Source organism: Hyaena hyaena, unplaced genomic scaffold (genome assembly GCF_003009895.1).
Source record: "Hyaena hyaena isolate Hyena2069 unplaced genomic scaffold, ASM300989v1 scaffold_0, whole genome shotgun sequence".
NCBI classification, from domain to species: Eukaryota; Metazoa; Chordata; class Mammalia; order Carnivora; family Hyaenidae; genus Hyaena; species Hyaena hyaena.
The window spans coordinates 4,385,195-4,411,947 of NW_024080632.1; the positions used below are offsets into that span (position 1 = coordinate 4,385,195).

The window sequence follows — 26,753 nt, forward strand, 5'->3', positions numbered from 1 at the left end:
AGTCACACACCGTTTAAAGTGGCCCTCTTGGGATTGAAGCCAGTCCATCCAAATCAGATGCTTTCTTAGTTGCAGGACGAGGGAGGGGTTTCTGTGGCCATCCTTGTTTCAACTGAGAAAGTTTTATCACAACTTTAGGGAGACTTGGAAAATAGAGGCAAGTGGAGGAAACACCCACAGTACCACTACTCGAACATAGTTTTCCACGTTTGTTCATTCCCTTTCAGGTATGTTTTCAAAGATATGTTTTATATTTAGTTTCATTAATTCATCCAACAAGCGTTAATAAGCGCCTTCAGTATGCTAGGCACTGTTCAGTGAACAGAGCAAGCCCAAACAGCCTGGCTTCGTGGAGTGTAACTTCTCACAGGTAGATGTGGCTAAGGTTTTAGTTTGTGAATCACAGGCAATGATGATGTTTTTCCTCGTTTACACTACTGGTTTTCTATATTACTGCAGACTCGTTATAATGTTCATTTTTAATAAATGGATTGTTTCTTGCAGAAGGTATGCCATGATTTTCCTAACTGTTCTTAATCTGATTGCGTCGTTTGCGGATCCTAGGCATAATCTTTGATACAATATTTTAGTTCATTTCCTGGAAGTGAGTTGCCGAAGCCACACTGCCTTGTTTTTCCATATATAAAAAAGCAAAGAATAAGAAAATAGACAGCATCTACCTCTAGAGATGGAATTGTTGAGTTAGAAGGAGGCATAGAGCTGCCGCCTGCCTCAGTCCAAAATGGTCCCTAGAAAAGGTAGTGACAGCTGAAGTGGGATTTTTAGTCATTCGTTTGACAGACATTTACTGAGTGCCTATTGTGTGCTCGGCAGTGTTCTTGATGCTAGGGGTATGAGGGTGAACGGATAGATGAAGTCTCTGCCAAAATGGAGCTTGGTGCCGTTTGGAGGTCTTAAATTCTATGTAGAAAAGGAAAATCCAGTTGCTAAATTCTCATTGGAAGGAGACTTAAAAATGCTTTCAATTAAGGGCCCAAACTCAGTTCCATGTCTCATTAACCCTTGCCCATAGTAATGAGATGGTCTCAGCCTTAAAAATCTTGAGTTTAAATGGTTTGCTTGTGTTTGGGAACAAAGCAGGTAAGAGAAAAGTATAAACAAGTGTTTCTAAATTACTAGTTGGTAATCTGCCCGTAGGACCAACCAGAGAAGTTGATCTTGAAAAAAGATTAGGAAAAGAAAGTTATTACATTTAAATTCTTGCCCTTAGTTTATCTGTTTTTAAAAACTGCTTTCTGGGGCACATGGGTGACTCAGTCAGTTAAGCATTTGACTTTGGCTTAGGTCATGATTGTTGGTTTGAGCCCTGTATCAGGCACTACACTATAAGTGTGGAGCCTGCTTTGGATCCTCTGTCTCCCTCTCTCTCTGCTCCTCCTCTGCTCACACAGTTATGTGTGCACTTTCTCTCTCTAAAATAAATAAACATAAAAAAAAAAAAAGCAATCCCAATCAAAATAACACCAGCGTTCTTCACAGAGCTATAACAAACAGCCTTAAAATTTGTATGGAACCAGAAAAGACCCCGAATAGACAAAGCAATCCTGAAAAAGAAAACCAAACTGGAGGCATCACAATTCCAGACTTCAAGCTGTATTACAAAGCTTGTAATCACCAAGACGGTATGGTGCTGGCACAAAAATAGACACATAGATCAATGGAACAGAATAGAGAACCCAGAAATGGACCCACAAACATGTGGCCAACTAACCTTTGACAAAGCAGGAAAGAATATCCAGTGGAAAAAAGACAGTCTCTTCAGCAAATGGTGTTGGGCAAACTGGACAGTGATATGCAGAATGATGAACCTGGACCACTTTCTTATACGACACAAAAAAATAAAGTCAAAATGCATGAAAGACCTAAACCTAAGACAGAGGCCATCAAAATCCTAGAGGAGAAAACAGTCAACAATGTCTTTGACCTTGGCCACAGCAAATTCTTACCTGACATGTCTCTAGAGGCAAGGGAAATAAAAGCAAAAATGAACTATTGGGACCTCATCAAGATAAAAATCTTCTACACAATGAAGGAAACAGCACAACTAAAAGGCAACTGACAGAATGGGAGAAGATATTTGCAAATAACATATCAGATAAAGGGTTAGTATCCAAAATCTGTAAGAATTTGTCAAACTCAACACCCAAAAAACAATCCAGTGATGAAATGGGCAAAAGACGTGAACAGATACTTTTCCAAAGAGAACATCCAGATGGCTAACAAACACATGAAAAATGCTCAACATCACTCATCATCAGGGAAATTCAAATCAAAAGCAGAATGAGATACCACCTCGCACCAGTCAGAATGGCTAAAATTAACAACTCAGACAACAACAGATATTGGCAAGGATGCAGAGAAAGAGGAACCCTTTTGCAGTGTTGGGAATGTAGCCACCCTGGAAAACATTATGGAGGTTCCTCAAAAAAAATTAAGAATAAAACTACCCTAAGACTCAGCAATTGCACTATTAGGTATTTATCCAAAGAATACAGAAGTACTGACTTGAAGGGGCACATGTACCCCAATGTTTATAGCGGCGCTATCGACAATAGCCAAAGTATGGAAAGAGCCCAAATGTCCAACAACTGCTGAATGGATAAAGAAGATGTGGTATAGGGGTGCCTTGGTGGCTCAGTCAGTTAAGCATCCAACTTTGGCTCAGGTCATGATCTCGTGGTTTGTGAGTTGGAGCCCCGCATCAGGCTCTGTGCTGACAGCTCAGAGCCTGGAACCTGTTTCAGATTCTGTGTCTCCCCATCTCTCTGCCCCTCCCATGCTCATGCTCTGTCTCTCTCTGTCTCTCAATAATAAATAAATGTTAAATTTTTTTTTTAAAAAAGATGTGTACACACACACACACACACGCACAATGGAGTATCACTCAGCAATAAAAAAGAATGAAATCTTGCCATCTGCAACAACGTGGATGTTGTGTAAGTGAAATAAGTCAGAGGAAGACAAATATGATTTCACTGATGGAATTTAAGAAATAGAACAGATGAACATGAGAGAAGAGAAGCAAAAATAAGATAAAAACAGGGAGATAAACTATAAAGAGACAAATACAGAGAACAAACTGAGGGTTGCTGGTGGAGTGTTAGGTGGGGGGATGGACTAAAGGGGTGAGGGGCATTAAGGAGGACACTTGTTGGGATAAGCACTGAGTGTAGTGTTCTATGTAAGTGATGAATCACTAGATTCTATTCCTGAAATCGTTATTATACTGTATGTTAGCTAACTTGGATTTAAATTAAAAAATAAATAAAAAAACAATAAAACCATTTTCTTGAGGCATAGTTGACTTACAGTAAACTGCACATATTTAAAGTGTACAAGTGTATAAGTCTGACATATGTATATACCCAGAGGACCATGACCAGTTAAGATAATGAATATATAGGCACCTGGGCGGCTCAGTTGATTAAGTGTCCAACTCTTGATTTCAGCTCGGGTTATGATCTTGAGGTTGATGAAATCAAGCCCTGCCTCAGGTTCTGCACTGATAGCCCAGAATCTGCTTGGAATTCTCTCTTTACCTCCCAGATTATCTGCCTCTCCCCTGCTTGCATGCTCTCTCTCAAAATAAATAAATAAAAAAGAATTTATATAAATAAATATAAAATAAATAAATTTATATATATTTAAAAAAATATATCCATTGTAGTAGCTAGAGTAATCTTAGTTTATGTAAAGTGAAAGTAATTGCTGATTACAGCAGGGACTTTTCACATACCTACATCTTAAATCACATCCAGTTGCACATTTGTTGTATACTTGACTGAGTATGGTCAGTTACTGAGCAACCTTAGGAATTTAAAAAATGAGATTTTCAGCAAAGGTGCTGAGATAATTCCATGAGGAAAGAAGTCTTTTCAATAAATGGTGTTCAAACAACTGGATATCCACATGCACATGATAAAGTTGGACCCCTATCCCTTACCGTGTATAAAGATGAACTCAAAATGGATCAAAGACCTAAGTGTAAGAGCAAAACTGTAGGACTCAAATGAAAATATAGGTGTAAATCCTTATGACTTTGGATTAGGCAGTGGTTTTTTAGACATGAGACCTAAAGCACAGATGTAAAATACACAAATTGGGCTTCATCAAAATTTAAAACTTTTGTGCTTCAAAGGACATCAAGAAAGTGAAAAGACGATACAATGTGAAAAGTCTTTACAAATCATGTATCTGACAGAGGTCTAGCATCTTAAATATCCTTTTTTTTAAAATATTTTTTTGTTTATTTCTAGGAGAGAGAGAGAGAGAGAGACAGCGTGAGCAGGGGAGGATCAGAGAGAGAGGGAGATACAGACTCTGAAATAGGCTCCAGGCTCTGAGCTGGCAGTCAGCACAGAGCCCAACGCGGGGCTCGAACCCACGAACTGCGAGATAATGACCTAAGCGAAAGTTGGGAAAGTCGGACGCTTAACTGACTAAGCCACCCAGGCGCCCCGTAGCATCTTAAATATCCTAAATAAAAGTTCTTTAACTTTTATAACTCATCAGTAAAATGACAACCCAATTTAAAATGGGCAAAAGATTTGAATAGACATTTCTACAAAGATTATACAAAAATGGTCAAGAAGATAAAAAGATGTTCAGTGCCACTAGGGAAATGCAAATCAAGATCACAGTGAGATATCATTTCATCCTCTAGCATGGCTATAATTAAGATGAGGGACAATGAAAAAGATGGGAAGACTGTGTGGATAAACTGGAAGCCGCATACACTGCTGTATAACTGACAGCAAAGTAAAATGGTGCAACCCCTTTGGAAAACAGTTTGGCAGTTCCTCAAAATGTTACACAATTACTGTGTGATATAGAGATTTCATTCCTAGGGGTACTATATACCCAGGAGAATCGAAAAGATAAGTTCATGCAAAACCTTGTACGTCAGTGTCACAGCATCATCTATGATAGCCAAGGAGTGGAAATCACCTAACCGTCTATCAGCTGATGAACGGAAAAGCACATGTGGTATGTCCGGACAATGGACTGTTACTTAGCCATAAAAAGAAATGAAACCCAGATACATGTGGCAATGTGCATGAACCTTGAAAACATAATGCTGATTGAAAGAAGCCAGTTACAAAAGGCCACATATTATGTGATTCTGTTTATATGAAATGTCCAGAACAGGAAAATTCACTGAGACAGAAAGTCGATTAGCAGTTGTTTAGGGCTGAGGGAAAGGAGTATTGGGGATTGATTGCTAATGAGTATAAAGTTTCTGTTTGGGGTGATGAAATGTTCCAGAAACTGCATAATGGTGATAGTTGCAGAACCCTTGTGAATATTCTAAAAATCACCAAACTGCACATTTTAAAAGGGCGACTTTTATGGTGTATGAATCATATCAAATTAAAAAACAACAACAGGGAGTAGACAACCAAGCCCTCAGAAAAAAACAATATACATACACAAGAACGGGGCCAAACCTCATGTTTTTTTCTTCACATAGGAGCTCCTCAGGCCCTCACACAGAGCTTTATTTTTAATTTAGATTGAGTTCTTACATCTGGATCACCTGGGTCCTTTGTTGCACATTAAGCCACCAGTTTGCCACAACACTCTTCCTCTAAAAACTGCCCTTCCTCACAGAGGTGGCCCCAACAGCCATCTGGGCCACACAGGAAACCTAACCCCAAAGGGCCAACCTGATTCTCTCCTCTGGGACTGCAACACTGGGAGAGAGGAAGCTCTTTGTTCTCTGCAAGAGACCAGAACTGAGTTGATGTTACCTTCCAGTTGTGGCAGTCATGTCCATGGAGAAGCCCAGAAGGGGAGTCTGCAGAAGCAGAAGTGTGAGACAGATGGGCAAAGGGGCTCAGAGGTGAGGGCGGCTAAGAAAATGGCCTCTTTGGTTTCTGCTGAGTTTCTGTTTCTTGGTTCTGTGCCCTTGTTTCACTTTTGCCATTAAGATATTCCCACAGCCTGATAATTAATGTTCATTTCCCCCCCTCCTTAATCTAGTAGGCTTTGAAACTTGGAATTGAAAAGGCTTTGGCTATGGTTCTAGGTTCCGAGAGGTGAAAGATGTACTGTTACTGGTAATGTGGGCATTAAATGTTGGTGTCAGTGCAGCCAATTAAAGGGGCGGGGGGACTGCCTGAAGCCACCAATACTGAGAGCAGTAATAAATAAACTAACAGCCTATAAAAACAAGTCGTTGGGAAAAGTAGTGCCCAAAACTCCAAAAAAGCCCATCAGTCTGGGACCATTTATCTGAGAGGCTTGAGGTGGCTGACCTCAGTGTCCCGTAGGGCATCATTTGGTTATAGCATGGTAAGAATGATGTTTGTTACAATGGTCTTGAGCCATAAAAGGCTTGTCAGATGAAGGTGTATTCTTTGTTCAGGAGTATCTTTAATGAAAAAAAAAAGTTTCAATTAAATGTTCAGGCATTTAAAGATGTAAGATTTACTTATCTGGCACATAGACATTGTGAAATACGTCATTGTATAACATAATGACAGATACATGTAGTCCAAATGTATAATTATATATACCTCCAGAAACAGCCTATTCCCTAAATATAGAACACGTTGGTAGCAAAAGTGAGGAATAAATTATTTCATAATTTTACTGTTTCTTTCCCCATGGAGTCCTCAAGCCTGAAGCTGCTACAGAAGGGAAAAAAACCCTGACTCTTCTCTTAGAGGCCATGTGCTGATCACAGATAATCCTCTGTGCATCCTAACCCTATCCAACCCAGCATTCCTTTAACAAGAAGTATTCTCTAATAGCTCATTACGATCCCTGAAAATAACCAATATGGACTGTAACCTACCCATACTCAAATATGTGAATGTTTGTATATACATTTAATTTGTATTTCCATATTTAATGGTATTGAGTTTTTCATATACTTATTGGTCAGTCTGTACATCTTTGGAGAAATGTCTGTTCAGATCCTTTGCCCATTTTTTATTTATTTTTTATTTATTTATTTAAATGTTTAATTTATTTCTAGGAGAGAGACAGCATGAGTAGGGGAGGGTCAGAGAGAGAGGGAGTCACAGACTCTGAAACAGGCTCCAGGCTCTGAGCTGGCAGTCAGCACAGAGCCCGACGCGGGGCTCGAACCCACGAACCGTGAGATCATGACCTAAGCGAAAGTCGGAAGCTTAACCAACTAAGCCACCCAGGCGCCCCTCCTTTGCCCATTTTTTAATTGAGTGATTTGCCCCTTTAAGTTTTAAGAGTTCCTTATGTATTTAGGTACAATTTCTTATCAGATTTATGCTCTGCAAATGTCTTCTCTCATTCATTGTAGGGGGGATTACAGGTTATCGAAATGGAGAAAATGGGAAGTATGATATTCTTGCTGATCAACTGGATGTTTTTCTGTAACTGCGTTTTGAAATCCAAGTGCCTGTGACATTTGGTCTTGGATGTAAAAAAGACCTCGGGCACCACCCCCTTTGGAAGGCGACAGAGAATAGAGGATGCATAGGGGATAAAGCTGGCAATTCAGGAGGTAATGGAGCAGTTGTGAGGTTGACCTGTAGGGAACGGGTCTGCTATCACTGAAAACAAGGTATTCAGGAATGGGTCCTGTGTGTGCCAGGCACTGGGATATGGGTATTTGCTGGTTGTGCATCCTTAGAGCTTTTTGGCAGTGTGTTTCTTTATATGTCAAATGGAGGTCAGTGTTACGGTGTCAAGTATGGTATTGTCTTTATGATAGTAATAACAACAGCCAAGACCCTGCTAAATGCTTTGTAAACTGAGTTTCATTCCCATGAAGCATGAGGTAGGCACTGAGGAGAACAACAGACTCTGAGAGTCCATACAAGCAGTTGAGCCAGGATTTGAGTCCACGCTTGTCTGATTCCAGAATCTTGGCTCTTAACTATTTCATTATATAGCCTTCAGATGTGGTAAAGCTGTTTTGTTCACTCTAAATCAGTGCGCAATGTTATGTGGGATTGTTTTTGTGGTTCGACTACTTGGTGTGTACCAAGATTAAGGGATAATGATTGTGGGGGAAGCTTGAAATGGGAGAAATCTTGCTTGTGGAGGTGAGAGTTATTGGAAACCCCATACATTTCATTATGTTCCCTGATGTTAGCATGTAATCAATTGTTCCCTGATGTAATCAAATATCTTTTCAAATTTACTTTCAGCTATTAGGTTCTAAATATTTGGAAGGATTATCCAACGGACTCAGGAAAATAAGACCCAAAGATACAGTCCCATTAGTGTCCAATGTGGTAACTTTCTAAGGTGGTGTGTTAATTACTGTGGGAGGCAGAATAATGTGCCCCCTCCATATCCGTGTCCTAATCTCTGAAACCTGTGAATATGTTCCCTTATATGACAAAGGGGACATTGCAGATGTGATTAAGTGAAGGATTTTGAGATGGGGATATTGTCCTGGATTATCCAGGTGAGCTTTTTCACAAGGGTCCTTAAAAAATGCTAAGGAGGGGCTGCTGAAGAAGTAGTTAGAGAAGGCCTGTGACGACATCTGTGCAGGTCAGAGAGAAGAGATTGCTAGCGGGAGGCCATGAGCCAAGGAATGAAGCTGGAAAGGGCAACAGGTGAATTCCCCCTACATCCTCCAGAAGGAATGTAGCCTTGATGTTAGCCCACAAGACCCATTTTGGATTTCTGATCTCCAGAACAATAAAATAATATATTTGTGTTGTTTTAAGCCACTAGATTTGTGGCAGTTTGTTACAGCATTGTTAGAAAACTAATACAGTTACTAGCTCCATATAAATATTATGAACATAAGATTCTTAATTCAGATAAAGCTACAAAGAATTCCATTTATAATTAATGAGTTTAGTTAGTGATTAATCTCAGGACAGTTTTGTTTGTTTCCTTCTAGGAGGATTTCAGTGTGTGCTTTTCTTTGTACACTCAAATATATGGGAAAGGACCAGAGCTCAAGGGAGACGTACAAAGCTAGCTCAATTAGGACAATGATATCACCCTACAAAATAAGTTTTATAAGCACAGAAGATAAATCTCTCACCCAAACAAAATGAGAGCTCTAAAAAATATTCAAGATCATTTGTGTGAATTTGGATTTTTTTCTCTTAAAAAATAAGTGGGAAGATAAAGATTTTTAACAGAGTAGAAACGTTTGCCTCATTTAATGATGCTTTTGTGGCAACTAGGGTGAGTCCTGTTCAATGATAGAAAAAGATACCGTGGTGGTACGTGATATAAAGAGACAAAGTCTACAAAGCATACAGATTTAACCTGAAAAGTTTATAGTGATTTGAAACCAACCCAGGATGTATATGATACAGCTTAAAGCAAGGGAGGGAAATCCTTAGGTGATAACCGCCAGGGTTTGCCTAGGACTGAGAAGTTTCCCAGAACATGGGATTTTCAGTGCTAAAGCTGGGGAAGTCACCTGGCAACCAGGGTGAGTGGGTGACTCTTAGGACCAAGCCATACTAACAAGCTTCAGGAAGGCTCGTGATAGCATGGATCCTGAGCCAGGCCGCCACCGCCCATTGACCCTGCTTCCCACACTCCCTGGGTCCATCCCAAGCTTCACTCTCAAGAGACTTGTACTGGTGAAACTTGAATTAGATCTGTTAAAAAAAACAGAAGGGACTATTGCAAGAAATGTAGCCTCTAAACCTCACCTTTTCTGATCTTATATCCAACAACTTCAAGCTTACCTGGAAGACTGAATAAAAATATACAAAACAATAGCAACAACAAAGCATGTACTTTTTATGTAACTTGTCTCAATGAAAACCCATCTACTGTGTTATCTGACAGAGACAGAGGTTTCTGGAATACACAGAACTGTGTGTTTATCTTTCTCAGCCCCCAGTGATTATTGTATTTTATTAGCCAAATAAATTACCTCTAGCAGATCTAAATCCAACACAATGGAATACAGGTTTCTTTGGCTCTCATAGAACTTTCTATTCTGAAAACCATCTACACGTGAGTGATACTCAGAATCCCATTTTACAGTTGAGTAAAAGCTCAGTCTCATTAGTGTTTGATAAAATACTCTGGAAATTTTGCTTTTTCCCTCCTAGTTATTATGCCTCCAACTGTCATAAGAGATTTCTCTTGGTAATAATTGGTGGCGAAGAGAGAAAAAAAGCACAGAGGGAAGGGCTCGTCAGACTCCAAAAATATCTGCCTGATAATAACATCTTGAATTTCCATTGTCTGGGTGCAGATAACAGTCATCTCTAAGTTCGTGTAAGAAAATCACAAAGTCTTCTCTTGGGATTTTCCCAGTTCTTTCCTATTCCTAAGTGTAGTCTGAACACTATGCATCTGAGTAGTTTGACAGCTCAAGTGTTCGGTGTGTGTTACGGGAGCTGTGCTGAGATATGAGAGATGCATGGCATGGCCTGGAGTTCGCTTAACTGAGAGGAAGTGTTTGTGGAAAGTGGCATTTTGTCTCTTCAGTTGCTTCCTCTTTTCTGGTTTTATTTCTCTGTCCGTAGGAAGTTAAATGGGAAGTGAGGTGACAAACTACAGTCACTTTCTTTGAGCCAGTTAAGGCTAAATGTTGCCTCTTTCCTGCCCTAAGAAATATCCAGAAGGCTCATCTCCTGTTTCCTGAAGTTAGCCTCTTTATTAGAGGTGGGACCCATTGGCCTCAGCCTTCTCTTTGGCCCAAATCTGCCATTTGGCTTAGGTTTTGGTCTCAGCCTCTGGAAAGCCAAGTAGTCATTTGACTACTTCAGCATCATTTCTAGCCTCTCTGAAGTTTTATACCATCAACGAATGTGGAATTGCCTAAAGTAACCATCATCTTCAATCAGAGTATCAATGTGAGCTGTGTGAATGAGGCCTGTTATTGCAATGTGTTGTTACTACATTAATATTCATTTTTGAATGTAGGTGAGTATTCCAGTTGTAACTGGAATGAAAAAGGTCTCCTTAGGTTCTTTATATGCTGAAATTTTATCAGTAGGTTAAATATATATTTAGAGGGGCACCTGGGTGGCTCAGTTGGTTGGGCATCCAACTTCCACTTAGGTCATGATCTCACATGGGCCTGTGCTGATGCTCAGAGCCTGGAGCGTCCTGCTTCAGATTCTGTCTCCCTCTCTCTCTGCCCCTCCCCCACTCACACTCTGTCTCTCTCTCTCTAAAAAATAAACATTAAAAAATTTAAAAATATGTACATTTACATTTATAACTAAAGTAAAATAATGATTGCCATGATTTTATTTTCAAAAATAAAAAAGAACTTTCAAATAGTTTAATAGAAAAATTGACAGGCTATTAGGAGAGAGTTTTTGGTGGCTAAATAATAATTTGAATAAGAATAAAGGCCTGAAGACATTAGAAATTTAAAATATGTGGGGCACCTGGGTGGCTCAGTTAGTTAAGCGGTTGACTTAAGCTCAGGTCATGAACTCACAGTTTGTGAATTCAAGCCCCACATGGGGCTTGCCGCTGTCAGTATGGAGCCGCTTCAGATCTTCTGTCTCCCCTTCTCTCTGCCCCTCCCTCTACCTCTTTCTCTCTCAAAAATAAATAAACATTAAAAAAAAAATTTAAAATATGAGTGAGGAGGGGCACGTGGCTGGCTTGGTCAGTGGGACTCTTGATCTCGGGGTTGTGAATTCATGCCCCACATTAGAAGGAGAGATTACCTAAACATAAAACCTTAAAAAATACAATAAAAGTAAAATATGAGTGAAGAAAATCTGTAACTTGCTCTTGAAAATACACAGGAAGTATCCTCAAACAGTATGCAAAGCTTTAGTTTGTGGGATCATTTCCCTGAAATTACATGATCATTGTCACCCCAGTTTTCAAGTACAGAAGTTGAGGAGGACATGTCACCACCACCACGGTACAGTATCTAGAAGGAAGGAAAATTTGGCAGTTTGATAGCAACATCACGATCAACAGTGCCCTGGTCGGGCAAAGCAGCCGAAAGTATTTTAGCTCTACCTTTGAACAATTTGAAGTGAACAATCCCAGGGACAGTCCTAGGGAATTCATATTCATATACTATAAGATTCAAACTTTAAAATTTGATTAGTAAAATGTCATAGTGAAGTTGAAATAACAAATCTTTGGGAAATCTTTGGATTTATTCTTGTACAATGGAAGAGACATTGGACTGTGGTTACTGATGTGAACATGCAGCCATTTGGCCAAATGTGTATTTGGTCTGTGTTGTGTATTGAGTGTGGTATGTATGTGTATTCACGTAACATAAAATTAACTATTTCAAAGTCAACAATTCGGTGACATTTAACACACACACAGTGTTGTGCATCCACTGCCTTTATCTAGTTCCAAATCACTTGCATCCCCCCAGAAGGAAACCCCACACCCATTAGGCAGTAGTTCCCCACTTCCCTCTGGCAACTGACAATCTCCTCTCTGTCTCTGTGGATTCACCTTGTCTTCATGTTTCATGTAAATGGAATCCTACAACACGTGACATTTTGTGTCTGGCTTCTTCCATTTAGGATATTTTTGAGGTTTGTCCACATTGTAGCGCGTGTCAGTGTTTCATTCCGTTTTATGGCTGAATAACATACTGTTGTATGGGCATACCCCATGTATTTATCCACTCAGCAGCTGATGGACACGGGGACTGCATTCACCTTTTGGTTAGTGTGAATAGTGTGGCAATGAATACGTGTGTGCAAGTATTAGTCTGAGTCCTTGGTTTTTGATTCTTTGCAGTATATACATAAGAAGGGAATTGCTGGATCCTATGGTGATTCTATGTTTAACTTCTCGTGGGACCACCAAACTGTTTTCCTGTCTGTTATTCTCCACATCCAGGATGTATGCACAGTTGTAGCCTGCTGAGCCAGAAGGTCATAGTTTTTCTGAGTGGCTCCCAAAATAATCAAGGTGTAGTAGCTCCGTATCATTGGTATGGTCAGATTCCAGGGACCTTTGCCAGGATTCCTTTGCAGTTGTCCTTGTACCTGGGTAAATCTGCTGAAGACAAACCAAAACATCTGTGTTGGGAAGAACTCACCTGACCTCATCATACTGGCTTATAGGGGACATCCATCCATGCGTCCGTCAAATGGTTATACAGTATGTGGTGTTTATCTGGAGACAAACAGACAAAAACCTCTGCCTCCAGAAGCTTACATTCCAGTGTCAGGAGACAGGCAACAGACAATAAAAATAGGAAGTAGGGTCAGTCAGAGAAAGTCACACAAATTTATCATCCCATGGTTGTTTATCATTGTCTTAATATTTTAAAAAATTTCTGATGTGACTGTTATTATGTTCTACTTTTTCTCTATAGTTTGCTTCTTTTTCTTAGACACACATCTCTGGAAAGACTTCTGTCTTTTTAATTTTTTTATAGAGCCAGCTTTTAGTTTTATTAGCTGTTGCCGTTGCTTTATATTTCAATGATTTCTGCCTTACTCGTTATTATTTCCTTCTTCTATCTTTCACTTGGTTCTTTTTTTCCAGTGTTTTGAGTTGAATGCTTAGCTCATGTCTCTTTTTGTTTGTTTGTTTGTTTGTTTGTTTTGTGAGAGAGAGCATGAGCAGAGGAGGGGCAGAGAGAGAGAGGGAGAGAGAGAATCCCAAGCAGGCTCTGCACTGTCAGAGCAGAGCGTGATGTGGGTCTGGAACTCTCGAACTGTGAGATCATGACCAGAACTAAAATCAGGAGTCGGATGCTTACCCGACTATAGGTCATGTCTTTTTTAACTTTGTTTTCTGGTAAATGTATATAAAGCTATAAATTTCCCTTTAAAGTAGTGCTTTTGCTGTGTCCCACCAATTTTGACATGTGGTGTTTTTATTATTATCTACTTTTAAATATTTCCAGAAGTCATTTAGCAATATTTGGTTTTCAAATTTTTTTTTTTTTTACAAATAGTTTATTGTCAAATTAGTTTCTACATAACACTCAGTGCTCATCCCCAAAGTGCCCTCCTCCATGCCCATCCCCCCCCCCCCCCCCCCCCCCCCCCCCCCCGCTTTTGTCAGCATTCAAGAGTCTCTCATGGTTTGCCTCTCTCCCTTTCCCCCACCATTTCCGCCCTTCTTCTCCCCCTTGTTCCTCCGTCAAGTTCCTCCTAATCCTCCTATACGTGCAAACATATGATATTTGTCCTTCTCTGCCTGACTTATTTCGCTCAGCATAACACCCTCAAGGTCCAACCATGTTGCTACACATGGCCAGATTTCCTTGTTTCTCATTGCCATGTAGTATTCCATGGTATAGATAAACCACATCTTCTTGATCCATTCATCTGTTGATGGACACTTGGGCTCTTTCCATGTTTTAGCTATTGTGGAGAGTGCTGCTATGAACATTGGGGTACATGTGCTCCTATGCCTCAGCATTTCTGTATCCCTTGGGTAAATTCCTAGCAGTGCTATTGCTGGGTCATAAGAGAGTTCTATTGTTAGTTTCCTGAGGAACCTCCACACTGTTTTCCAGAGGGGCTGTACCAGTTTACATTCCCACCAACAGTGTGGTTTTCAAATATTTTTAAAATCCATCTTTAAAAAATAAATTTCTGGGGCACCTGGGTGGCTCACTTGGTTACATTTGATTAACCGACTCTTGATTTTGGCTCAGGTCATGATCTCATGGTTTGTTGACCATTTACCAGGTGCTGTGCTAAGCACTTAATATAAGCTAAATGTCAAGTACAAATTGATCTCATTTTACACAATGCAGGAATCATTTTTTCATGTGTTTATTTATTCATTTTTGAGAGAGAGAGAGAGCACAAGTAGGGTAGGGGCAGAGAGAGAGACACAGAATGTGAAGCAGGCTCCAGGCTCTGAACTATGAGCTCAGAGTTTGATTGGGGGCTCAAACCCACAAACCATGAGATCACAACCTGAGCTGAAGTTGGACGCTTAACTGATTGAGCCACCCAGGTGCCCCTGAAGGAATCATTTTGGTATTAAAAGTGCCTTAGAGATCATATTTAGCCCTGCCTTTTTCCTTTTGCAAATAAGAAAACTAAGATGAGGTCTCAACCTGCTAGGTGTTTGCAACCCAGGCTCTTTGATAGATTAGCACCTAAAAACGAGGACTCCATTTTTATATAATTTCATTGAAATGTTATTGAAAAGGATCTTATCTTGTTTTGAACCACTTTGTAAAAGAAACATCACTTTCACCCATCCTATTTACTTCTTTTGTAAATCTAGATTCTTGTACATTGGATTTATTTAAAGTGAATTTCCCACAAGGATTTCTTTCTCTTCTAAAATGCTCTGTGTGTTCTAATGTTACTATGAGGCAGCAGCTTCAGCTGCCCTTTATTCTCCTGGGTGCCACTTTCATTTCCAGGATGAGCTTCCTAGCCCTTCTGTGATGTGGCTTCTGTGGCACATTCAGAAGCTTCCACATTGTAAAGACACTCAGTAGTTGCTCACTGGCACTGCCTGGCTGCAGGCAGGTTTTCCCACCTTACCCTCCATGGAGGCCAAGCCACTTCGCTCTCCTGGCGACCCAGGAACAAACGTAGGTGTTCCCTGAGCAAACTGTGAAAGGCCACAGTACACACTCGATGCCTGCATGCATATGAGCCTGACTCAACACAGGAATCAGCAAGTGCCTTTGTGAGCCTTGTCCTGTAGCGCTTTATTTGAAGTGGAAGGCAGAGTTATTCCCATTAGAAAAGTAGACATTTTCCCCTCTGGTGGCAGATGGCCAACTCAATGCCTCAGGCAACGTTAGTGCTTGAGTTGCACCCTAAGAAAGCCAAAGGTAAGATTTATATCCACCAGCCATTGGCTCACCCTTCTTCCTTGCACATCCTCACAAATATTGTTCTTCTGGCTTGCTGGCCCTGCTGGGGTCTCCACTGGAATATGTTCTTACAAGACACATTATATGCTTTCGGGGGGGGGGGTACGAGGAAATCTGCACAGCAAGCTGGCTGCAGCCTCTGTTTGCGACTCAGACTAAAAGAAAGTCTAGATGCTGCAAAGAAAGTATATATTTTTCATAGAATAAAGAAATATCCACAAAATGTAAAAAAATTGCTCAGTTGCCTATGCATTATTTTTTTGGTTTTGGTTTTGGCAATTTAAAAAATTGTGGTAAATATATATACCGTGTATTTGATTTCAACAATTTCTAAGTGTACAATTCATGGCATTAAGTATATTTACAATGTTGCGCAACCGTCATTACCATCCATCTCTAGAATGTTTTCCTCCTCCCGAATAGAAGCTCTGCACCCATTAAACACCAGCTTTCTATTTCCCTCCTCTAGCATCTGGTAACTTTTATTCTACTTTCAGCCTCTATGGATTTGCCTGTTCTGGATATTTCACATAAATGGAATGATACAGTGTGTGACTTTTTGTGTGTGGGTTATTTCACTTCGGATGTTTTTTTTTTTTTAATATTTTTATTTATTTCTAGGAGAGAGAGAGAGACAGCGTGAGCAGGGGAGGGTCAGAGAGAGAGGGAGTCACAGACTGAAACAGGCTCCAGGCTCCGAGCTGGCAGCCAGCACAGAGCCCGACGCGGGGCCACTTCGGATAATGTTTTTAAGGTTCATCCATGTTGCAGAATGTGTCAGAACTCCACCCCATTTTGTGGTCAAATGATAGTCCATTGTATAGATACATCCCATTTTGTTTGTCTGCTCACCTTTTGGTGGACACTGGGTTGTTACCATCCTTTGGCTCTTGTCAGTAATGCTGCTATGGACATTTGTGTATAGGTGTTTATCTGAGTTCCTGCTTTCAGTCCTTTTGGGTATATACCTAGAAGTGGAATAGCTAGATCGTACGGAAAGTCTATATTTCAGTATTTGAGGAACTACCAAGCCCAAGCATTATGTTTTATATTCAAGATATATTTGTCACAGTTAAAAAGAAAGAAGGGAGGTGTATTTGGTGGGGCTGCCATAACAAAGCACCACAGATAGTGTGGTTCACATAACAGAAATCTGTTTCCTCACAATTCTAGAGGCTAAAAGTCCAAGATCCAGATGTCAGCAAGGGTCATTTTTTCTGAGGCTTCTCTCCTAGTTCTTTCCCTCTGCGCTTGTGTCCTAATCTCTTCTTCTAAGGACACCAGTCAGATTGAAATAGAGCACGCCTGTATGATCTCAGTTGACCTTAATTACCTCAGTGAAGGCTATATCCCCCAAACCAGTCATATTCTGAGATAATGGGGGTCAGGATTTCAACATGTGCATCCAGTGAGGGTGCAAACTTCAGCCCATGACAGGGGGTAGAAAGCCAGCCATAGGCCAACTCTTCGTTGACTTACCCAAACAAACCATTGTAGAGGAAAACTGAAAAGATGGTTTTTAATCTGGATTTTTGGATTTCAGGAAATACCATTCACCTTTTCTGATATCTCTGAATTGATTTGTCATTATCTGTGGCATATTCCAGTGAGGAATGAGGAGGCTTTTCTCTGTCTTCTTAAATGCACATTGAGGATTAAAGGTTTTTAACAAATACTATCTTTGCTGGAGAGAGAGAGAGGGAGGGAGAGAGAGAGAGAGAGCTCTCACTCTTATTAAAGGCTCACCTTGTCCTTAAGGAAAAACATCATGTACATTGTGTTCTTCCTTGAACATCTCTCAATATCATTTGCCATCCTTCTCTGGCATCATTTTAAACTGCTGTGTGCAACTCTGTTACCTGAGTGTGCCGTAACGTATTTGACCAATCCCTGTTGTTGGACCTGAAGGAATTTAACACAACCCTTTACTGGATTCTTTCTTTTCTTCCTATCACCGTCACCAACTTAGGAGTCCAGGTTTCTTACTGAGTCACTCCTATATGATCCCAGCCAGCTTCCTAAGTACTCTCCTTTCCCAGAGAGGGTTTCCCTTCCAGCCAGTGTCCTCACGGCTGCCCAAAGGATGTTCTTGAGTCACTGCTTTCCTCGTGTCCCTGGTCAGCCCAAGAATCGCTCCATCTTGACTTTGCAATTGGCCCAAACACCTCTGCTTTTTGTTTGTTTGTTTGTTTGTTTTTAAGAATTTCCCCAAATCAGTCTCTTTTTATTCTTCATCTCCTTTCTGGGGAGCCAGCCAGGTCTACTAGTAATCTAAGCGCATACCATACTCCTTTCTTTCTGGGCCTGCCTCATGCTGCTGTTCCTCTCAGGAGCGCGTCTTCTCATCCCCCCAGATAATGTGTCCCGTGTTCCCACTCTCTTCATCTAGGGAGGGCCAGCTCATGTCTCACGGCTCCACAAAACTCCCTGTGGTTACTCTTGCCTGTGTGGATTTTGTCTTTCTTTGCCCTTTCGGTTCACTGGAATGGACCCACACCATTTATGAAGCGGTAAGAAAACAAGTCCCTCCCAGAATAGACCTAGAAGACAGGGACTGTATAGTAAATGTCCCTGTCACACTTGCCATCTGGCAGTTCTTGGGACATGCTCACTTTTTTCCCACTTCAGTGTTTGCACTTGCTGTCTTGTTCCTCCAACTTGTCATAGCCGGCTTCTTCCTGACATTCGGATCCAGCTTAAATGCCATTTCCTTGAAGAGGACATCCTTGACCCCTGTCAGAAGTAACTCCATTGTTTCTGTCACAGCATGCTGCTTGTTTTTCATATACCCTTTATCCCAAGCTATTCCCCTCTCATTTCTTTACACATCGCTTACCTGCTTCCCCCACCTCCGGGAGAGCCTGTCTTGTTCACGTTTACTCCCAGCAGCTGCGCTGGGAGCCGGGGTGCTCCGTAAATGTTTGCTGAGTGAATTAATGAGATTGGATGGAATGAGGACAGAGAAGGGGGACAGGAGATGTGGAGTCTGTCCTTTGGATTTCTGGTTTGGGAAACTGAGCTGATGGTAGGTGGTACTATTTCTGAGCTTGGAACTCCTGGAGTAGCACCTGCGGGTGAGGTGGAGTTAGCAGAGATAGTGATTTCTCCTTTGTACCCATTTGATTTGCCTCTAAACTATTTAAGCAGAATATCTAGAGGTGGTTAAATATATGGCCAGGCATTTAGGAGTGATACCCGGGCACCATCCAAATAACAGGGGCGCCTGGGTTGTTTAAGTTGTTTAAGCATCCGGCTCACAGTTTGTGAGATTGAGGCCTGAGATGGGCTCTATGCTGGCAGCCCTCTCTCTGCCCCTCCCCGACTTGTGCTCTCTCTCTTTCTTTCTCAAAATAAATAGAGTTAAAAAATAACAGTAATGGCTAGCTAGCATAGTTAGACCTATGGCTAAAACTTTATTTTTAAAAAATTGTATTAATGTTTATTCTTGAGAGTGAGTGAGCACAAGTGGGGGAGGGGCAGAGAGAGAGAGGGATACACAGAATCCGAAGCAGCCTCCAGGCTCTAAGCTGTCTGCACAGAGCCTGATGCAGGCCTCAAACCCATGAAGGCGAGATCATGACCTGAAACAAAGTCAGACGCTTAACCAACTGAACCACCCAGGCACCCCTGAAACTTTAAAAAATAATAATAGCCAACATTATTTTATTGAGTGCTTACTCTGCGGTAGATAGTGAGCAAACTGTCCTACATACATTTACACTTATAATATTTAAGGCTTAAAACAACTATTGGACACAAAGACACAACTGAGGATTCTAAGAATTGGATAAGCTGCCTGAAGCCACTGAGCTAATTAGTGAGTCAGCAGGATTTGACTTCAGGTGGTCAGTTTCCAGAGTCTTTCCCACTGCACCACTGTGCTAGAATAGGCATGTAATGGACCCCAAACCAAGATGAACCCTTTGCCTTGGAGGAGCTTATTTTTTGCTTGGGGAAATAAAATATAACTCATAAATTACCATACTCAACAAGCTTGCATAGGCACTTATCCAGCCTTGTCAAGAATGGCAATTATTTAGGGGCACCTGGGTGGCTCAGTTGGTTAAGTGTCCAACTCTTGATTTCAGCTCAGGTCATGATCTCACAATTCATGAATTCAAGCCCCGTGTCATGCCCTATACTGACATTGCAGAGCCTGTTTGGGATTCTCTCCCTCCCCATTCTCTCTGCCCCTCCCCTGTTCTTTCTCTCAAATGACCTTAAAAAAAAAAAAAGAATGGCATTTGGTTAAAATGGCCAGTCATTGTTGGCTGCCTCCTCCACTGATTCCAGAAGACTTAGTCTCATGTGACTTTGACAAGTAAGAGGAACTAAGGATGTTAGAAATGCGAAATCCTCTCTATGGATCACCATTTATTTTGGAAACATAGTCTGTAACCCTTCTGGGACTGGAAAATAGGAACCTGAAAGATCACAGTAAAAGCAGAAGATAGTGATCTCTTCCAAAGAGAGCAGAAGTCAGCAGATACTGGGGACACCCAGATTGACGACTGCATGGAATGAGAATATGGGTTGAGAAATATACAAGCAGTAGGAAGTGAGACCACACCCAGTGTACGCATTTGGCTCATTTGAGCAAAAGACAGTGGGGGTCCCAGTTTCTCGTGGGCTCTAGGAGGCAGGGCTTTGTGCAGACAATGACTGTGCAAAAGCTACACCAAGCCTCTTAATTTTTGAGCGCGGCCAGTTGGCCAGGAATTAGGGGTTCTTTAATCACCTCCATTTCATCCCCTTGGTGAGGGAAGGATTTCCCTGCTAAGATCAGGGAGATGGCCAAATGCATGACGCCCAACACTACACAGGTGATGGGTGATTGGCAGCCGTTTATTAGTCACATAATCACAGGTCGGAGGGCTGCATTTGGGACCAGAGTGGACAACCAGAGTCAGTGGGAGTTAGGCGTGCTTGCAGTATCATGAGAGTGTCCTGTGATTCCCACGGGAGGATGTGATTGTCTTTTGGATAATTCCATGGGTGGTGGAGAACTCAAACCCCCTACTCAGGGGTCAGGAGAAAGTGTATCTGTTCCATATGCCAAAGAAGGTCATTTGTCTAGGTGACTTCTTCCATGGGAACAGGTTGGGGAGGGAAACTTGCGTTTAAGCCATCAGGCTCTCCTGATTTCACCAAATGTCAAGCTGGCTTGTAATATTACACTTCGACTTTAGGCTGTACAGTACAAGGTGAAATACATTGGTAGGCTCTGCTGACTGCTGCCACTTGTCTCTAGATTTGGTGCATTCCTACCTCTGACCCAGACCTCAACGAGTGATCTCATCCCCACCAACCTGGGGACAGGAACTACCCTAAAAATCAAGACATGCTAAACCTTTGCCTCCTTTTTTTCTTGCGGCCCATCTTTCTGTGACTTTGCAAGATGAAGAGGAAAGAAAAAAGAATCAGTTCATTTTACTGCAATTTTGGCAAATGTTTCATGGAGTAGGGAAAGGCTGAAATAAAAATTACGACTGTATTTACCACCACTCCTCGTTCATTCTCCACACAGCAGTCAGAATGGTCTTTTTTTTTTTTTTAATGTTTTATTTATTTCTAGGAGAGAGAGAGAGAGAGNAAAGGACAGAAAACAGATGGTTAAACTGTTAAGAGTCTCCATCAGTTTACAAATATCTTACTACAAATACCTCCTCCCCCCCCCAAAAAAAAAGGGCAATATCATCAATAGCCTAAAGTCTAGGAATTCCCTATTGTTTTTTTTTTTAATGTTTTTTTTTAAATTTATTTCTAAGAGAGAGAGAGAGAGACAGCGTGAGCAGGGAAGGGTCAGAGAGAGAGGGAGTCACAAACTGAAACAGGCTCCAGGCTCTGAGCCAGCAGTCAGCACAGAGCCCGACGTGGGGCTTGAACCCATGAACTGCGAGATCATGACCTAAGCGAAAGTCGGACGCTTAACCAACTAAGCCACCCAGGCGCCCCCAGAATGGTCTTTTAAAGGGGCTGCCTGGGTGGCTCAGTCAGTTGAGCATCTGACTCTTGGTTTCGGCTCAGGTCATGATCCCAGGGTCATGGGATTGAGCCTTGTGTCGGGCTCCAGGCTCAGCGTGGAGCCTGCTTAAGATTTTCTCTCCCTCTCTCTCTCCTTCTCTCCCTCTCTCTCCTTCTCTCTCTCTCTCTCCCCCTCTTGCCCGCTCACATGTGCTCACTCTCTCAAAAAAAAATATGCTTTTTAAAAAAACAAATATAATCTTAACAGGCTGCTACTTAAAACCCTTCAATGGCCGTCCATTGGTTTTAAGATAAAGACAGAACTCCTTGCCATGGCCCGCAAGGTTCTACACAGTCCAGCCCCTGCTTGCCTGTCAGTCTTATCTCATGCTTTACTTCCCCTTTCTATCTATGAAACAGACACCAGGGTCTCCTTTAAGTTCTATAAGCCTGCTTTTTATTCCCCAGGGCCTTGGTACATGCTAATCTCTCTGCCTAGAATGCCCTTTCCTACCCTATTCACCTAGTTATCTAGCACTTATCCTTTAGATTTCAGCTAAAGGGCTCCATCCGCAAGGAGGACATCTGTGATCTCCTCAAAGAGGTCAAATCTCCCTATTTTGGGCTCTCGGAGCATCATTTTTCTTCTTTATCATGATCCTCATCACAAGATGCAAGTTTATGTTTGAATGATTTGATTAATGTCCATCTCCTCAAATCTCTGTAACAGCAGCAATCTTATCTATCATTGGTCTCTAGTGAGTGCTTAAAAGAAAAGTCGTTTTCCTATAATCTACTCATAACACTTCAGATAGCAAATGTTTGTGAGGTTTCCCCACATAACCGATTCTCCAACTCTCCAGACACCAACTGAGTGTCCTACAACTCAACTGTGTCATTAACTACTGGAGTTAGTATAGACTCCATAGGTTGAGAGCTCAGTCCCACAAGATTGTCCCCCACTTCAGACGCCAGTCACAAGTTTTAGGATGTCACCTGTACTTCTGGCCAATTGGCTAGAAATTGGGGGGTCCTATAACCCCATTATCAGGTTCAATCATTTGCTGTAATGGTTCATAGAACTTAAGGAAACACTTGTTTACATTTACCTGTTTATTATAAAGGATATAATAAAAAAATACAGATGAACAACCAGATGAAGAAGGACATAGAGCAAGGCTGAAGGGTCCTGAACACAGAGGCTTTTGTCTCTGTGGAGCTGGGAAACACCACCCTCCCAGCATGTAGATGTATTCACCAATCCAGAAACTCTCCAAATCTTGTAATTTAGACATTTTTATGGGAGCTTCATCATGTAGGCATAATCAGTTATTAACTCAATTTCCAACCCGTCTCCACCCTGGAGGATGTGAAGTGGGGCTCAAAGTTCTAAGCTTCTGATCATGGCTTCATCTTTCTGGATACCAGCCCCCGTCCTGAAGTTAGGAGCCCACCAAGAGTTGCCTATTAGAATACAAGATACTCTTAACACCCAGAAAGTTCCAAGGGATTTAGGAGTTCTGAGAACAGAGACCAAATATGTATCTTTTGGTGCCAGGAACTGGGAATAGAGACCAAATATATATCTTATTATGTTATAGTGCTTCTGTGAATATATGTTGAGTGAAAGTGTCAATGAATGAACTGTGATTTGGGGATCCTCTGAGAAAAGGAAGTAAAAGAAGCACTTCAGTAATCATAAATTATACATTACTTTTTATTATCAAAACAGTCTAGTTAAGACATGTACATTGCCAAGCTACAATTAGGAAGTGTTTAAAGACTTGTGCCCTCTGAAGAGAAGAATGCAAGTTCATTACCAATGCTACATGAAATCAGCCAACGTTTACAAGAAAACATGAGCACAGACAGGAGACAGTGACCACCTGGCACTTGAGTACAAGGAAACAGACCCTACAAAGGGTGATACTCCTTAGGATGCCTTTGCTGATGACATTACTTTATGCAGTAGGCTAAAAACAAGATACAAACATGGCGAATGTTATTGCAGGAAGTGTAAGACATTTTACACATGGTTGGCATAACACATCACCCTCTCACCTAAAGCATCTGTGAGGAAGATGGAGGAAAAGAGTAGGTGGATCCAGTGACTACCTGTCATTCTACATTCTGATTCCATTTGCGGCTTCTAGAGGTGATAGAAACACACTAGGGAGAAGGCACCAAAAAACAAAAAACAAAAACAACCCCCCCCAAAAGTATAAAGACTCAGAGATTGTCAGAATGGAAATCTGTAGCTCTTACATAGAATTCTAAAAGTAAAAGTTTAAATTTAGAAGAAGTAATATATCATTCACTTTTCAAAAAGATCTCACATATATAAAAAGTCCTATATAATCTACTGTCTCTGAACAGTAGCAAAAATGAGAGTTCAGTCTGGCCTAGCTTATTCCTGAGTTTAAAGCCAGATAAAATAATGGGTCAGAAAACACAAAAGTGTTTTGTTCATATTTGCTTTACATTAACACAGTAGAAAACATCTGGTTTTCAAGAAGTATCGAAATGGCAAATCTTGGACTTTGTCTTAAAAAAATCACAGATCTTTCATCAGTCATGGTCTCTATTCTTTAAAATAGTTATTTAGAATAATCAATTCTAGTGCCAAAACCATGAAAAGGAAATCCTGAAGGATTCTAAAACCTCCTGACTGTCCATTTTCATATTCTTAGCACCTGACATATAGAAATGGGAAAGGTTTGGGTGGGAGTTAATTTTTAAGGAGCATCCAAACCTCATCCATTCTAACTATCTGCAAAGTACAGGATGTTAAGGGCATAAAGGTGGCCTTTTCTAGTTTTTAATAGCAGTAGCTACTCCCAGTCAGAGAAATAGGATGTGGATTAGAATGCATTGGGTAGCTCAGCAGTGAGATTGGATGGATTCCAGAGCTGGTCTGGTGGGTTATCTGATTTGGTCTGCAGCCCTGATAGAATTGCTGAACAGACACCTAAACCCCTAAGGAACTTCCGTGGTGGTCCAGGTATTTGGCTGAGCCTCTGTTCCAGTGAGTCAGGCTTGCTCTCTGTCCCAGTCATCTGTTGCTGTGTAACAAACAACCCAAAGTTAGTGTCTTAAAACAATTCTGTGGGCGCCTGGGCAGCTCAGTCGGTGAAGCGTCCAACTCTTGATTTCAGCTCAGGCTTGTGGGATTGAGCCTCCTCCAGGCTCTGTGCTGACAGTGCGGACCTGCTTGGGATTCTCTCTTCTTTTCTCCTTGCCTGTCCCCTCCTCGCACGTGCTTGCTCTCTCTCTCAAAATAAATAAAATTTGAAACAACAAGAGCAACAATTTTGTTCTGTGGGTTCCCTGAAAGGCGTCTTGTGCAGTTGCAGTAATATGTGAGCAGGGTGTGGGGTCACCTGAAGGCTTTGCTCCCATGTCTAGTGACCAGCTTGGAGGCCTGAAAGCTGGGGACTGGTTGGGCGTCTCTGTTCTCCATGTGGCTTCTTGAGCTTCCTCATGATAGGGTGGTCTCAGGATAGATTTTTATACCTTCACAGCAGACGTGTCAAGGGACCGGAAGTGAAAGCTGTCAGCCTCAAGACCAAAACCCCCCAAACTAGCACAGCATCACTTCTAGTATTGGGTAAAGCAATCAGAGCTGCCCAGACGCAAGGGGAGGAGACATAACCAGGTTCTGAGGGACCAGTGCCAAAGAATTTGTGGCCACTTTTAATCATCCACATTCTCCATCCAGCCCCCAAAGGGTTTGTTCATAGTTGTGCATTATCCCTCTCTGGCTTCATAAGGAGCTGCTCTGCATTCATGTTGTTCTTCATGCATGAACAAGAAAGTTCATGCACAGTCTGCCAATTTGTCCTCCCAGTATCTCTGTGAGATGGGCTGGGTAATAAGGCAACTGAGGTACAGAGGTTAAAGGCCTAGGATCACACAACTTCTCAGGGACAGAATTGAGACATCAATCTGAATCTCTTGACTCTGGGTCCGTGCTGAGGGGTTCCGGCTTATGTGCCTGTTTGTTCGATCTGCTCTCTGACACACATAGAGCTGCCGGAGAGGAAAACACATTTCCCTTTGGCTGAAAATTTGGCCACAGATCTTTGCAGGTCAAGCTCAGGGTGCAAAGGTCATGTTCACATGACTGCTCAGCCCCGTGACTTTAGTAACTCTTGAAGCCACTGTACTGGCCTTCACTCTTGGGAAACTCTCTCCGGATCCTCCAGCGGCAGCAGCTGGGCAGGATGGCAAAGTCGGCGAGGTCCTGGGAGCCGAAGCGCCAGGTGGTGTAGCACCTATAAGCACAGTGCCGCAGCCGGCTGTTGGCATTTTCGTCCAGCGCCAGCAAGGGCTCCTGGTAGAGCAGGAGGAACCGCAGGACACGCCGGGACAAGACAAGCTTCCTGAATGGCTCTGAGGTGGTGATGCAGGCGCCAGCCTTTTTCCGACAGCACAGCTCCTCCAGGCACCTGCTGCTCTCAGGGAGTTGGGATGGGAGGCAGTGTCCACACTGACACCAAGCGGGGCTGTTGCCAGATCTAGGAGTCCCGTCTTCACTTAACAGCTGCATCTCCTCCGGTTGTCCAGGAATAGGGGGTGGGTCACGGAGAGACAGGGGCAGCCTGGACAAGTTTGTGAAGTCCATTGAGGGTCTCTGAAAAAGTCAAGTTTCCAAGCCCATCAGCAATGACAGCCCGTAGGTTTCTAGGTTCTTTAATTTTGTTATTAATTCATAAAATGACACCTAATATCCCATGCATACTAGTAGCTCTCATTTATCAAATGTATATATCAAGACAGTGCTAGTGTTTTATAAACTTGTCTCATTTAGCCTTTGAAGAATCTCATGAGATATGTCCTTATCTCCATTTTACAGATTAGGAAAGTGAAATTCAGAATAGCTGGGCCTCAAGGCAGGTATCCCCTCTTCAGAGAGACCTTCTTGCCCTGACCACCCAATCTAGGGAGTTCCCTGCCACCCCCGTCATTTTATTAGCACATCATGAGATTCTGTGTTCTTCACCGTCCTAATCACTATCTGAAATAATCTTAGTTGATGTGT

The 26,753-nt window shown here is 41.8% G+C and overlaps 2 protein-coding genes across 8 annotated transcripts in view; one reads left to right on the plus strand and one right to left on the minus strand.

Moving 5' to 3' along the window:
• Positions 1-26,753, plus strand: part of IFT81 (intraflagellar transport 81) — a 184,251-nt gene that overhangs the window by 501 nt on the left and 156,997 nt on the right. For both annotated transcript variants that reach the window (XM_039218976.1, XM_039218894.1), the window contains exon 2: positions 139-227. The gene's annotated coding sequence lies outside the window, so the exon portion shown is untranslated. The remainder of the gene's footprint in view (positions 1-138; positions 228-26,753) is intronic.
• The window catches only part of P2RX7 (purinergic receptor P2X 7), a 49,161-nt gene continuing 45,819 nt past the window's right edge, over positions 23,412-26,753 (minus strand). For 5 of the 6 annotated variants that reach the window (XM_039219455.1, XM_039219307.1, XM_039219231.1 and 2 more), the window contains exon 14: positions 24,936-26,345. In XM_039219455.1, the coding sequence (XP_039075386.1) occupies positions 25,854-26,345 (492 nt within the window). In that variant the 3' untranslated portion in view covers positions 24,936-25,853. Of the gene's footprint in view, positions 24,775-24,935; positions 26,346-26,753 lie in introns of those variants that run through there. The other variant, XM_039219615.1, reaches the window with a different exon arrangement.